This window comes from Coregonus clupeaformis, chromosome 13 (assembly GCF_020615455.1).
Source record: "Coregonus clupeaformis isolate EN_2021a chromosome 13, ASM2061545v1, whole genome shotgun sequence".
Taxonomy (NCBI): Eukaryota; Metazoa; Chordata; class Actinopteri; order Salmoniformes; family Salmonidae; genus Coregonus; species Coregonus clupeaformis.
The window spans coordinates 20650338-20662187 of NC_059204.1; the positions used below are offsets into that span (position 1 = coordinate 20650338).

Below are 11850 nucleotides of genomic sequence, written 5' to 3' on the forward strand. Positions count from 1 at the left end.
TAATTTTGGAAATCTGTTCCAAAGTATTCCCACGCATAATAGACAGATATATGTGATCGTATACAAATACAGTATAAGCAAGGTTTGAAATTATTATGTTTTTGTCAAATGTTATATCTGTTTGGGCTTCTTGCGGTCAATTTGCAGTCTACAAATTATTTGTAATTATGTTCCAGGCCCCCTGATCATCCGCGTAAGAAGAAATTGGCCAGCGGCTGAATCTAGTTGAGGATCCCTGCTGTAGAGTCTAGTCTATGGTAGTCTATGGCGTAGGCCTCCTAAAGTGTCTTCTAGTTATAATCCCTCCCCTCTCACCCCTGACTCTCCGTTACTGACATCCCTAACAGCTGTTATAAGTGTACTATATTCACTGTCCTGCCTCTCCTATTCCTACCACCTGCCTGCCCGCCTAGGATGTCTCTGGAGATAATGACCATCCTCTGTCGCTGTGAGAATATCGAAACCTCGGAGGGTGTTCCCCTGGATGTGACAGGGGTGGCTCAGGTAATGCTTCAGACAGCCGCGAAAAGAACACAAAGACACGAAAGACAACAGACAGTCAGGCAGGGACTGGTGCACTGGTCTAGAACAAAACAAAACGTCAGAGGCAAACAAACAGGTGGACTAACTGTCAAACTACTGTGTGTGTCTCTGTTTTTCCATCTTCATGTCACGTTGTTCTCTCCCTCTGCAGTGGAAGGGAGAGAGAGTCAGCTGTCTGTCATTAAACTGTTCTATGGGCTTTGCTACACAGCTAACGTCTGTATTTGTTAACTCACTCCTATGGGCTTTGGCAACAGGGTCCCCATAATGAATGCTCTGAGAAAGGGATGCAAAGAAGAAGTGTCCCACCATTGCTAGCTATTACACTGTTGATAAACACAAGTTGACATGACTTGATATTTATTTCAATGTGGTGATTCGATGCACATCACATCTACATTGGGAACCTAATGATATTCTGCACTCCAGAAAAAAAGCATTCCATTACATCCTGTTGTCACTGCCTTGGAGGAGGACATCCTGTTGTCACTGCCTTGGAGGAGGACATCCTGTTGTCACTGCCCTGGAGGAGGAGGCCTTGTGTTTTTACTCCCCCTCTCTTCATTTGCTCTCCCTTCCCTTCAGAACATGCCAATTTTTTTCTTTTTCTTTTTTTTTCTCCACGTTCTCCACAGGATAACCCTTGAGATTATGACCCTGCAGCCCAAGTGTGAGGATGTAGAGACAGCGGAGGGTGTAGCTATTACTGTCACTGGGGTGGCACAGGTAAAGCACCTACCTACTGTACCACATCTACCTTTTGGGAATGGATTGGAATGCCTCTTTAAGGTCAAGTTGGGATGGGGTTCAGCCTCCATCCCCTCCCTCCCATCCTCTGCCTCCCCTCTCCCCTACCCCACTGCACCGTGCCATAGCCGTGACTGAGGGTCAATCATTCACCTGCTAGAAGTTACGACAGAATAATTGCCTCCATCAATTATTACATTTAGTTATTTTAAAGATTATAATATTATTAACTATAATCCAGAGTCTTATGTATACAACTAGAAATATGCCAAGTCACCACAATTTTCCAAAATTGAGATATATGGTTCTTCGTTGCAAGGGTTGTGACTAGAGGGAGTTCAGCTACGACCGGAAGTGACTTTTCGTAGCAGGTTAGGAGAGCATTTTAGCTAACCTTAACCCTTTTCCTAACCTAATCCTAAATCTCCTAACCTGCCACGTTAATTATCCTAACCTGCTGTGTAAATTCTCCTAACCTGCTACGAAAAAGTCATTTCCGGTCGTAGCTGTACTCCCTTTAGTCAGAACTGGTTGCAAGGGTTTAGTTATTTCAGACCCTTTTTACTTAACACTGAACAAGAAAGCCTATGTAAAGTGAAATGTAAGAAATGTTTGTGTCCATGGTCAAGTTTAAATATCGAGTGAACACCATAGAACGTGTAGTCTCACATCCCTGATCGGATACGGAATTTTACAAACAGGGTTTGTTACAGATTCAACTATTTTTCTATCTCCTTGGTACAAATGATTTGGACCATGTCTATTACTAAATAAACCCTATATTGCTCAAGCAGGAATTATAGTGCTGAATCTAATGTCCATGAATATCAGGTTGAGCTAGCTGATGGTGGAGAATGACTGACCCTCGTATCAAGGCAGAAACAGTCCAGACAGACATTTCTGACTTGAATGGGGTACAAGGAAGATGAATAAACCTGACATGTTTATTTTGCATCCAAACATTTACATTACTTATTTTTACAGTAATTTACTTTTTGTAACCTTTTCTCTGTGTCAAAATCCTGATTTCATTTTGCTAACCCCCCTAGTGCCAATCTGCAGTGAAAGTTTTATTAAAATTGGTTTCATTGAAAATATGAGCTAATCAAATTGAGTTATGTATGTAGCTAGCAACTGTTAATTCAATGTGAGTATACAAGTTCAAGTGTTCCTGCAATTTACTTTAGTACTTTAGATTTTATTTATTAGTTCTCACTGGACATTTCTGTCTTATTTATGACTAATCTGGTCTATAATTTGTAATTCATTACAACCAATTCCATTACTTCTAACCCAGTGCAAGTTGTGTGATGTTCCCTTTTCTTAGTTTCCTAGTCTGTCCAGTGGGCTTGACTACAATGAGTCCACTGTCACTGACGCAGAGGGAGCTTTAACGATGAACTTCTCTAACAAGGTCCATCATCAGGTCTCTATCTGATTGGACGAGCCTATACAAGCCTCCTGTCCTGGTTTCTATGGTAACAGGAGTTATGTGGCAACTGAAGTTTACAGTCCTTGTCATTGTATTTGAATGAGACTGTCCCAATTCAAAGTAATGGGACCGGCTCAATGCAGATTTGGATAATGGAAAGTGGATATACCCATCTTCCTTTGACCTTAAACACACCCATATGGTGTCTCATATTTCTCATATTATATGACCTTTTACTACAATATTAAGAGATCTAAATGAGTGTCCACATGTTTGTGAAACTGGAAGAGTCAGTTTGTCTCTTGGCAACCCCCTAAGAGGGCGGCCATAAAGTAAACAATGCTTCCATTTCAACCAGATGTCAGGGAGAGAAATAAAACATGTACTTTTTTTTTTACAAAAGTAGTTCACCACAAAAGTCATTATCACCTTAGTGTGAAAAAGTAGGAAATTGTTGTTTAAATAAGCAGGAAATAGATTTGTATTATTACTGATCATTGGTCTCATACTTCCAGTTTCATGGTTTTTCTTTGTGTTTTTCTTTTGTAATGTACCCTGCCTACCACAGGAGGAATGGTATCAAATACATCAAAAACATGGTTTCCATGTGTTTGATGCCATTCCTTTTGCTCCGTTCCAGCCATTATTATGAGCCATCCTCCCCTCAGCAGCCTTCACTGCTGCCCACCCATTCAGAGCATGCTGAAGGAGCCTTGGTGTTTTCAGGGGGGGTGGAGCCAGGGCACATTTGCAAGGGTCCTCGTCTGTGCTGGCCTTCCCTTGGCACATCTCCCCCTGCTGTCTATGTCAGGTGGCATGCTGATTGGTTGGATGGATGGATGTCTGTCTGTCTGTTTGTGGTAATTTGTAATCAGTGTTTCCATGGAATGATTGCAATCTCCCCTCCCATTACACTGTGATTCTTCTCAGCCCATTTCTGAATGCATGCCTCATTGGAGTCAATGTCCAGTCACATTTCTCGCCTCAGGACCAGCTCACTGTCTTTCCTTTCAGCTGCAGCAGACAACAAAACCGCCATTGACTTGTTTACCTGTACAATTATTGATTCAATGATTTGATTGAATAGTGCCAATCTGAGGATATCTTATCTCCTCTGACTCGGTTTATCCTCAACTTTAGTACTTCTGTTGTTTTATTGGTAACCTGAAAAGCCTCTTGACTATATCGCTCACATGGATGATATTCACCAGGCCAGAGTTTACACATTTTCTTATGGCTCAGTTATATTGAGGATTTCTACTGCTTGTTTATAACACAGAAACCCAGGCCATAAAATAAGTGACTGATGTCCCCACAGTCTCTTCATTACAGGACTGTCTCACTCAGTCCTCACTAAGACCAGGGTGGAATCTCAAGTATTTTCCTTCAATTCCTCTCTCCTTGCCTCCTTTTCAAAACATCAGAGGGAAACAAAGAGTATTAGAGGATTTTCTCCTCCAATGTTCTCGTGTCCTCTGATGTTTTGAGAAGGAGGCAAGCAGAGAGGAATCAAGGAAAATTATTTTGAGATTCACCCTAGATCAGTGTTTTGTGTAGCACAACATTCCCACAACATGAGCAATGACTGCAGTCCTCAGTATGAACATATGTTTCTGAGTGGAGTTTGGCCTTGAGGAGAGTGAGCAGTGGTGGAAAAAATACCCAATTGTTATACTTGAGTAAAAGTAATAGAAAATGACTCAAGCAAAAGTGAGTCACCCAGTAAAATACTACATGAGTAAAAGTCTAAATGTATTTGGTTTTAAATATACTTAAGTATCAAAAGTAAATGTAATTGCTAAAATATACTTCAGTATCAAAAGTAAAAGTATAAATAATTTCACATTACTTATATTAAGCAAACCAGACGGCACGATTTTCTTGTTTGTTTTTAAATTTAGGGATAGCCAGGGGCACACTCCAACACTCAGACATGATTTACAAACAAATCGTTTGTGTTTCGTGAGTCCGCCAGATCAGAGGCAATCGGGATGACCAGAGATGTTCTCTTGATAAGTGTGTGAATTGGACCATTTTCCTGTCCTGCTAAGCATTCGAAATGTAACGAGTACTTTTGGGTGTCAGGGAAAATATATGGAGTAAAAAGTACATTATTTTATTTAGGAATGTATTGGAGTTAAAGTAAAAGTTGTTAAAAATATAAATAGTAAAGTACAGATACCCCCAAACTTACTTTACACCACTGAGACAACATAAGAGTTACTCTTAATCCACCCTTAGAGTAAACAATCTAGGTCAGTCTCTCTGGTAATCATAATTGCCCTACTTCTAATCAGCGACGTGTATCATGGCTGTCTGGTCTTACTTAGCCCAGTCAGTTGGCTGTGGTTCTGTATGGTAATACTATCTAAAACATGTTATATGACCCTGGACAACATTATGCATTGGTAGGTGCTAGGTAGGGAGGTAGGTAGGTAGCCAAGTGTATCTCAACTCCACGATACCACATGGAGTTTTTGGAGTAAATCTCTGAATCCTTCGAGTCGCTGTGAAGTCGATACTTCAAAATGTTTAATTCTTAAACCTTACCTTGTACCTATGTTTGTCCTCTGTTGTTACGTGCTTTTCTTTGTTTGCTGAAATCCATATTTTTTTATAAAACATTAACCAAATATAACCACGACTGTTTCCTCATTGAGATTCAATCGCGCTGAGTTGCCATCTTAGAGCAACAGCAATGAGGACACAGTCGGTGGTTGTATTTGATTAACGTTTTATTAAAAAGTATGGATTTCAACAAACAAAAAAAGGCACGCAACAACAGAGGACAAACATAGGTACATGGTAAGGATTTAAGAATTACAATTTTTGAAGCATCGACTTCACAGCGACTCGAAGGAGTCGGAGGTTCACTACAAAAACTCTAGTCTGCACTCATCTCCGCGGATGCGGTATCGTGGAGTTGAAATATACTTGGCTAGGAGGTAGATAAGGGGATCACATGGAAGGGTTGTGCAGGCCACTGTAGGGAGAGTTTATAAATGAGTGGTGATAATATTATGCTGTTTAGAAATATAACTACAGAGTATGTACACATTTTAGGGAATAAAATAACTAAGTTAATGTGCATACATGGCATTTTAAGAAATAACCTATAATCACCTAGATTAAGTAGTTATGTGTCTGAAGTGCTAATCAGATTATGTTTATGTTACTCAGATGATGTCAGTGTATTAATTATCTAGCTAACAGCTGACAATGTTGTCTATTACCCTGGCTCCAGGTGAAGGTGATGGTAGACAATGAGCTGCTGGGCTATGCCTGTGAACAGTTCCTGGGGAAATCTGTGATGGAGATAAAGAGTGTCATTCTGCAGACCCTGGAGGGTCATTTACGCTCTATTCTCGGTAGGGACCTTCTGACAGAGACACGGGCTGCTGCTCAGTACTATTGGGTCTCAGATGAGATGTATTACTATTAGGTCATGCCATAGAACTTAAAACCATATAATGTATGCATGTACTACTCAGACCCTTAGGCTCTGGTTTAACTCTGATATAGGATACTAACAATTTTACAATGTACAACTAATTTAAATAAATCACCACTTCAGATAGATGAATCCATATCTGTCTGTGGTTAGTGACCCACCCAGACACTGACCCTAGACCTGTGTTCCAGGCACTCTGACGGTGGAGCAGATCTACCAGGACAGAGACAGATTTGCTGCTCTGGTGAGGGAGGTGGCAGCGCCTGACGTGGGCCGCATGGGCATCGAGATCCTCAGCTTCACCATCAAGGTGAGAGACGGGCACAGTCATCCTATTACAGCTTTATACACTTATAGTGACACCACTTGCCACACAATGACTGAGTGCCTCTGTGTTTTGTCCCTGTCAGGATGTTTATGATAAAGTGGAGTACCTTAGTTCCCTGGGGAAGAGTCAGACAGCTGCAGTACAGAGAGACGCAGACATCGGAGTGGCCGAGGCAGAGAGAGACGCGGGAATCAGGGTAAGAAATATACTGCGAACAAGTAGATTCCCTGAATGGGTTGCAGTACATCGCACTCAGTATTCATGTTAGTCTTTACTACACTGAATCTTCCCTTCTCTTCTCACCTTGTGGTCTCTGCCCCCTACAGGAAGCAGAATGTAAGAAAGAGATGATGGACATCAAGTTCCAAGCAGACACCAAGATGGCCGACTCTAAGCGAGGGTTGGAGATGCAGAAGGCTGCTTTCAATCAAGAAGTCAACACGAAGGTATCAGACATGGGCATCATTGCTCTAGATTAGATTCACCTAGCAGTCAATCGATGACATCAAATCTAGGCCTAATGTGAAAGCCTTTTAATCCTTTATAAGAGATTCACCCTGGTCATATTCATTAGTGCACACCAAAGCAAAACGTTTTGCAACAGGAAAGAAACTACCTGGACAAGTTCAGGTAGTCCCTTTTCGTTTCAGCACGTTGGATTCCATTTAATTCCTGGTGAATATCACCGCTGCCTTTTCTCCCCCCCAGAAAGCAGAGGCCCAGCTGGCCTACGAGCTGCAGGCTGCCAAGGAGCAGCAGAAGATCCGTCTGGAGGAGATAGAGATCGAGGTGGTTCAGAGGAAGAAGCAAATCACCATCGAGGAGAAGGAGATTGATCGCACTGAGAAGGAGCTGATCGCCACGGTCAAGAGGCCTGCCGAGTCTGAGGCCTACAAGATGCAGCAGCTGGCCGAGGGACAGAAGTGAGTGACCAATCACTGATCCGCTCCCAGAATGCATGTAAAATAAGCACAATGTGTATGCTCGTTCAGATTCTGGATGCAAAGCAGGGTGTCATACAAATAGGAAGTGAGTAAACCACCACGGGAGCCTAGAGTGTCTACCTTTCAACCATCTATGCAACAAGTAAGTTCCACTCAGACATAGGTCTAGGATAAGCTTAGCCTTTTCAAAATCTTTACCAAAATACAAAACTGATCAGTGTGTAGGGGCAACTTCGTCTCACACTTGCAGTAGTAGCTAATCAAATCAAATTGTATTCGTCACATGCTTCGTAAACAACAGGTACCGAGTCGATGTGCAGGGGTACGAGGTAATTGAGGTAGATATGTACACATTTTTGGGAATAAAATAACTACGTATAATTTGCATAAATGGCATTTTAAGAAATAACCAATAATCACTTAGAGTAACCACTGTAGTTATGTGTCTGAAGTGCTAACCAGATGATGTTGATGTTGCTCAGATTATGTGTTAGTGTATTAATTATCTAGCTGACAATGTTTTCATTCTGCAGACCCTGGAGGGTTCCTGGGGAAATCTATAACTAGAAATAAAGTGACAGATAATAAACAGTAGCAGCAGCATATGTGATGAGTCAAAAAAGTTAGTGCAAAAAGGGTCAATGCAGATAGTCCGGTTAAGTATTTAACTATTTGGCAGTCTTATAGCTTGGGGGTAGAAGCTGTTCAGGGTCCTGTTGGTTCCAGACTTGGTGCATCGGTAACGCTTGCTGTGCGGTAGCAGAGAAAAAAGTACATGACTTGGGTGGCTGGAGTCTTTGACCATTTTTAGGGCCTTCCTCTGACACCGCCTGGTATAGAGGTCCTGGATGGCAGGAAGCTTGGCCCTAGTGATGTACTGGGCCGTACGCTCTACCCTCTGTAGCGCCTTGCGGTCAGATGCCAAGCAGTTGCTATACCATACGGCGATGCAGCCAGTCAAGATGCTCTCAATGGTGCAGCTGTATAACCTTTTGAGGATCTGAGGGCCCATGCCAAATCTTTTCAACCTCCTGAGGGGGACGAGGCATTGTCGTGCCCTCTTTACGACTGTGTTGGTGTATGTGGACCATGATAGATCCTTAGTGATGTGGTTTAAACCAAATTATAGCTATGATCTAGGTGTGTAGCATATGTTCATACTGTAGTTCAATGCAATCTAGTCTGCAATCCAATTATATTGTTGGAGTTGAACCCTTTACATGCCCTCCTGCCAACCCCTGAACAGGATGAAGAAGGTGCTGACGGCCCAAGCGGAGGCAGAGAAGATCCGTCGTATCGGAGAGGCAGAGGCCGGCTCCATAGAGGCTATAGGGAAGGCTGAGGCTGAGAAGATGAGGCTGAAGGCTGAGGCCTACCAGCATTATGGAGAGGCTGCCAAGACTGCTCTGGTCCTAGAGGCCCTGCCTAAGGTCAGTGTGTCAGGACTGAGGGGCATTTAACACTTTATACGTAGTGTTGTGGTTAGAAGGAGTTGTCATAGAGCTGCACATTGGTATAATGTGTGTGTCGGTTTTTGGACATGAAAAAATTGAAGATTTGATAAATATATTTATGTTTTCAGTGTTACCATTTGATTTGGTTTAAACTTGACAACTAGAGGCTGAGTTGTCTCAGATGAACACCCAGGTGAAGAAGGTTTGTGTCATTGTGTTGGTACAGATCGCTGGCAAGGTGGCGGCACCCCTGGCCCAGACCAATGAGATCGTCATCCTGAGCGGGGACGGTGGTCGTGTGACCGGCGAGGTTAACCGCCTATTGGCTGAGCTCCCCGTGTCCGTCAATGCCCTCACAGGGGTGGACCTGATGAAGGTGAGGGATGAGGGGGGATGGGAGGGGAGGAGGGAAGGGAAGGGAAGGGGTCGGTCACATTCCAAGGGGGTCAGTAGAATGTAGAGAGTGATACCCCGCCCATACTCATAGGCACTGCAGGCGTGAACACATTCCATCTATCCAACCTCAGCTAGCTATGTTTATAACGCTGAAACTACAGTAGGCCTATGCAGAAACATTTGCACACAATAGAAGTACAATTTTGGTGTGAAGTCCATGTTGAATTGCAGTCATTCCAGAGCATACTCCCTACAGATCCCCACCATGTTTCTTCTCGGACTACACTCAGTTTCATCACTCTGTGGCTGCGTCCCAAATAGCACTCTATTCGCTATGTAAATTTTTGGGATAAAGCCTGAGTAATGTGCAGATAGCCAGGTGATGGCAATGGGCCAACCTGTTGATTCTCACTACATCACAGGGTTCTCCATTGCTCCAGTGAAGGCTGCAGCTAACCCAGTCTCTCTCTTATCATCCCACAGATCCCTTTGCTTCAGAAGGTGACCAACCCTCAAGCATGAAAACAATCCCGTGCACCCTGACTCCAATTCATCTCTCTTATGCACTCTTTAAATCAACAAGAAACACTTGAATCCAAGAGTTGTTTTTTTACTACAAAAGAGTCAAGTCGTTTTCATTTCCTAGACCCCTGGTGCCTTAGCTTATAGGACCAGATCATCTGCATGGACAACTGAATGTTATTTTTTAAAGAACAAAAAAAAGCAAACCTTTTTATGTTTTGTTTTTAAGTAGTTACCCCCATTGTGTTCTACTTACACTCGTCTACATTGTAGAAAAGGGGCATTCATCCTGATTGTTCTGTGCAGGCCTTATTCTGGTCTGAAAGATCTTGCCAGGTCTTCACCTTGTGTCTATGTAGTTTTTTTCATTGTGTTACACTTAGTACCTTGGATGTGCCCATGTTTTTTTTACAGTTACTTGTGCAAGTATTTCGTCACCCATTTTTATTTTTTCATTCTTACGTGCAGTCAGTGCCTGTTTACCAACCAAGTGGCCAAACCTCAGTAAAAGTAATGGTTGGCAATTCAAAAAGTTTAGTGATACGACAGTGAAACTCAATGAGAGATATAGAAATGTTGTCCTCCCCCATCCTCATATCATCTGCTTTTTTCTTTACTAGAATCTTCACTTCATTCTTCATCTTTGGTATGGGAGAGATGTGCCTTCTTAGGACAAGACATGTAAGACACAGAAAGCATACACATGAACACGTGTGCATGGATCTACATGTCTGTATGAAGCCATATACTGTCAAGATTAGCCTTAATATAGAGACCCAGGAGTCTTGCTAGCTTTCCTGATCATCTGGATTACCTCAATCAATCTAAGCTTTAATAATTGTTCTAGTTCTTTCCGACTATTGAGGCATCATATGACATAATATGCATTTCAGTCTCTTAGGGTAGCCGATGTTGTGTTATATTATATTATGGTTCCATTCTTAAATTACATATTCATTTATAAAGGATTTATCTCTACAGTTTACCAGACTCCTTAATTTCAGGATTTTACAAGGTGCTGCTTGATATCTTTCACTAGGAATGCAATGCTGCCACGACCTGTTGACCATCCAATCATTTATCAGTCTCCACATTCCTTACCCAATGTGCTTTAAACACAAGAAGACATTTCAGTTTGTTTAGACACGTTTGAGTTGGACTGGAGTTCATTTTATGTCGTTTTTATTTTATGACAATACATTTTAGCATTTAGGGGAAATCTAGCCACTTGCTGAACCAGTGTTGCTCTGGCCAAGCGCTATGCCACGTCCATGGATGTTCTCCGCAATGAGTCTGGATCTGAGTACCTCCAGAGATAGAGATTATCATAGTATGAGTCATAATACCCTTAAAAACTAGCGGTCAAACAAGGAAATGGTTTCAATAGTTTTTCCACCATTCATTTTAGAAACACTTAAAATAAGGGCTGTGTTTCGTGTAGGGTTAACCTGGGGTGACGTTTTGATAACCGTGTAAATCTCTCTAGGACAAAAAAGCTGACAGAGCTTGAGAGGATATGCAGAGAACAATGGGAGAAACTCCTCAAATACAGGTGTGCCAAGCTTGTAGCGTCATACCCAAGAAGACTTGAGGCTGTAATCGCTGCCAAAGGTGCTTCAACAAAGTACTGAGTAAAGGGTCTGAATACTTATGTAAATGTGATATTTCCTTTTTTTGATTTGATACATTTGCAAACATTTATTAAAACCTGTTTTTGCTTTGTCATTATGGGGCATTGTGTGTAGATTGATGAGGGAAAAAAACAATTTAATCCTTTTTAGAATAAGGCTGTAACGTAACAAAATGTGGAAGAAGTTAAGGGGATGCACTTTTCGAATGCACTGTATATATATATATATATATACAGTGCATTATTGAAATATACAATATCTATTCAGACTCAATAAATGTGGTTGTGTGAATTTGTCTATTTTGGATTTATATAGATTGTTACATTACATAATACTGGAAAACTGGTCCCGAATGGATATTTCAGCATGTGAAACATCCTCCAGTCTCACTGTTGCGAAGTG

The 11850-nt window shown here is 41.9% G+C and overlaps 1 protein-coding gene across 7 annotated transcripts in view; it reads left to right on the forward strand.

The window, feature by feature from the left end:
- Nucleotides 1-10800, forward strand: part of LOC121579426 (flotillin-2a) — a 37187-nt gene extending 26387 nt beyond the window's left edge. For 2 of the 7 annotated variants that reach the window (XM_041894013.2, XM_041894011.2), the window contains exons 3-12: nucleotides 1179-1269; nucleotides 2618-2716; nucleotides 5967-6090; nucleotides 6365-6483; nucleotides 6584-6697; nucleotides 6828-6947; nucleotides 7210-7424; nucleotides 8692-8875; nucleotides 9126-9275; nucleotides 9779-10800. In XM_041894013.2, coding sequence (XP_041749947.1) covers nucleotides 1179-1269; nucleotides 2618-2716; nucleotides 5967-6090; nucleotides 6365-6483; nucleotides 6584-6697; nucleotides 6828-6947; nucleotides 7210-7424; nucleotides 8692-8875; nucleotides 9126-9275; nucleotides 9779-9817 — 1255 coding nt within the window. In that variant the 3' untranslated portion in view covers nucleotides 9818-10800. Of the gene's footprint in view, nucleotides 1-413; nucleotides 505-1178; nucleotides 1270-2617; nucleotides 2778-5966; nucleotides 6091-6364; nucleotides 6484-6583; nucleotides 6698-6827; nucleotides 6948-7209; nucleotides 7425-8691; nucleotides 8876-9125; nucleotides 9276-9778 lie in introns of those variants that run through there. The other 5 variants (XM_041894012.2, XM_041894015.2, XM_041894014.2 and 2 more) reach the window with 5 other exon arrangements.
- Nucleotides 10801-11850: the final 1050 nt, after the last annotated feature.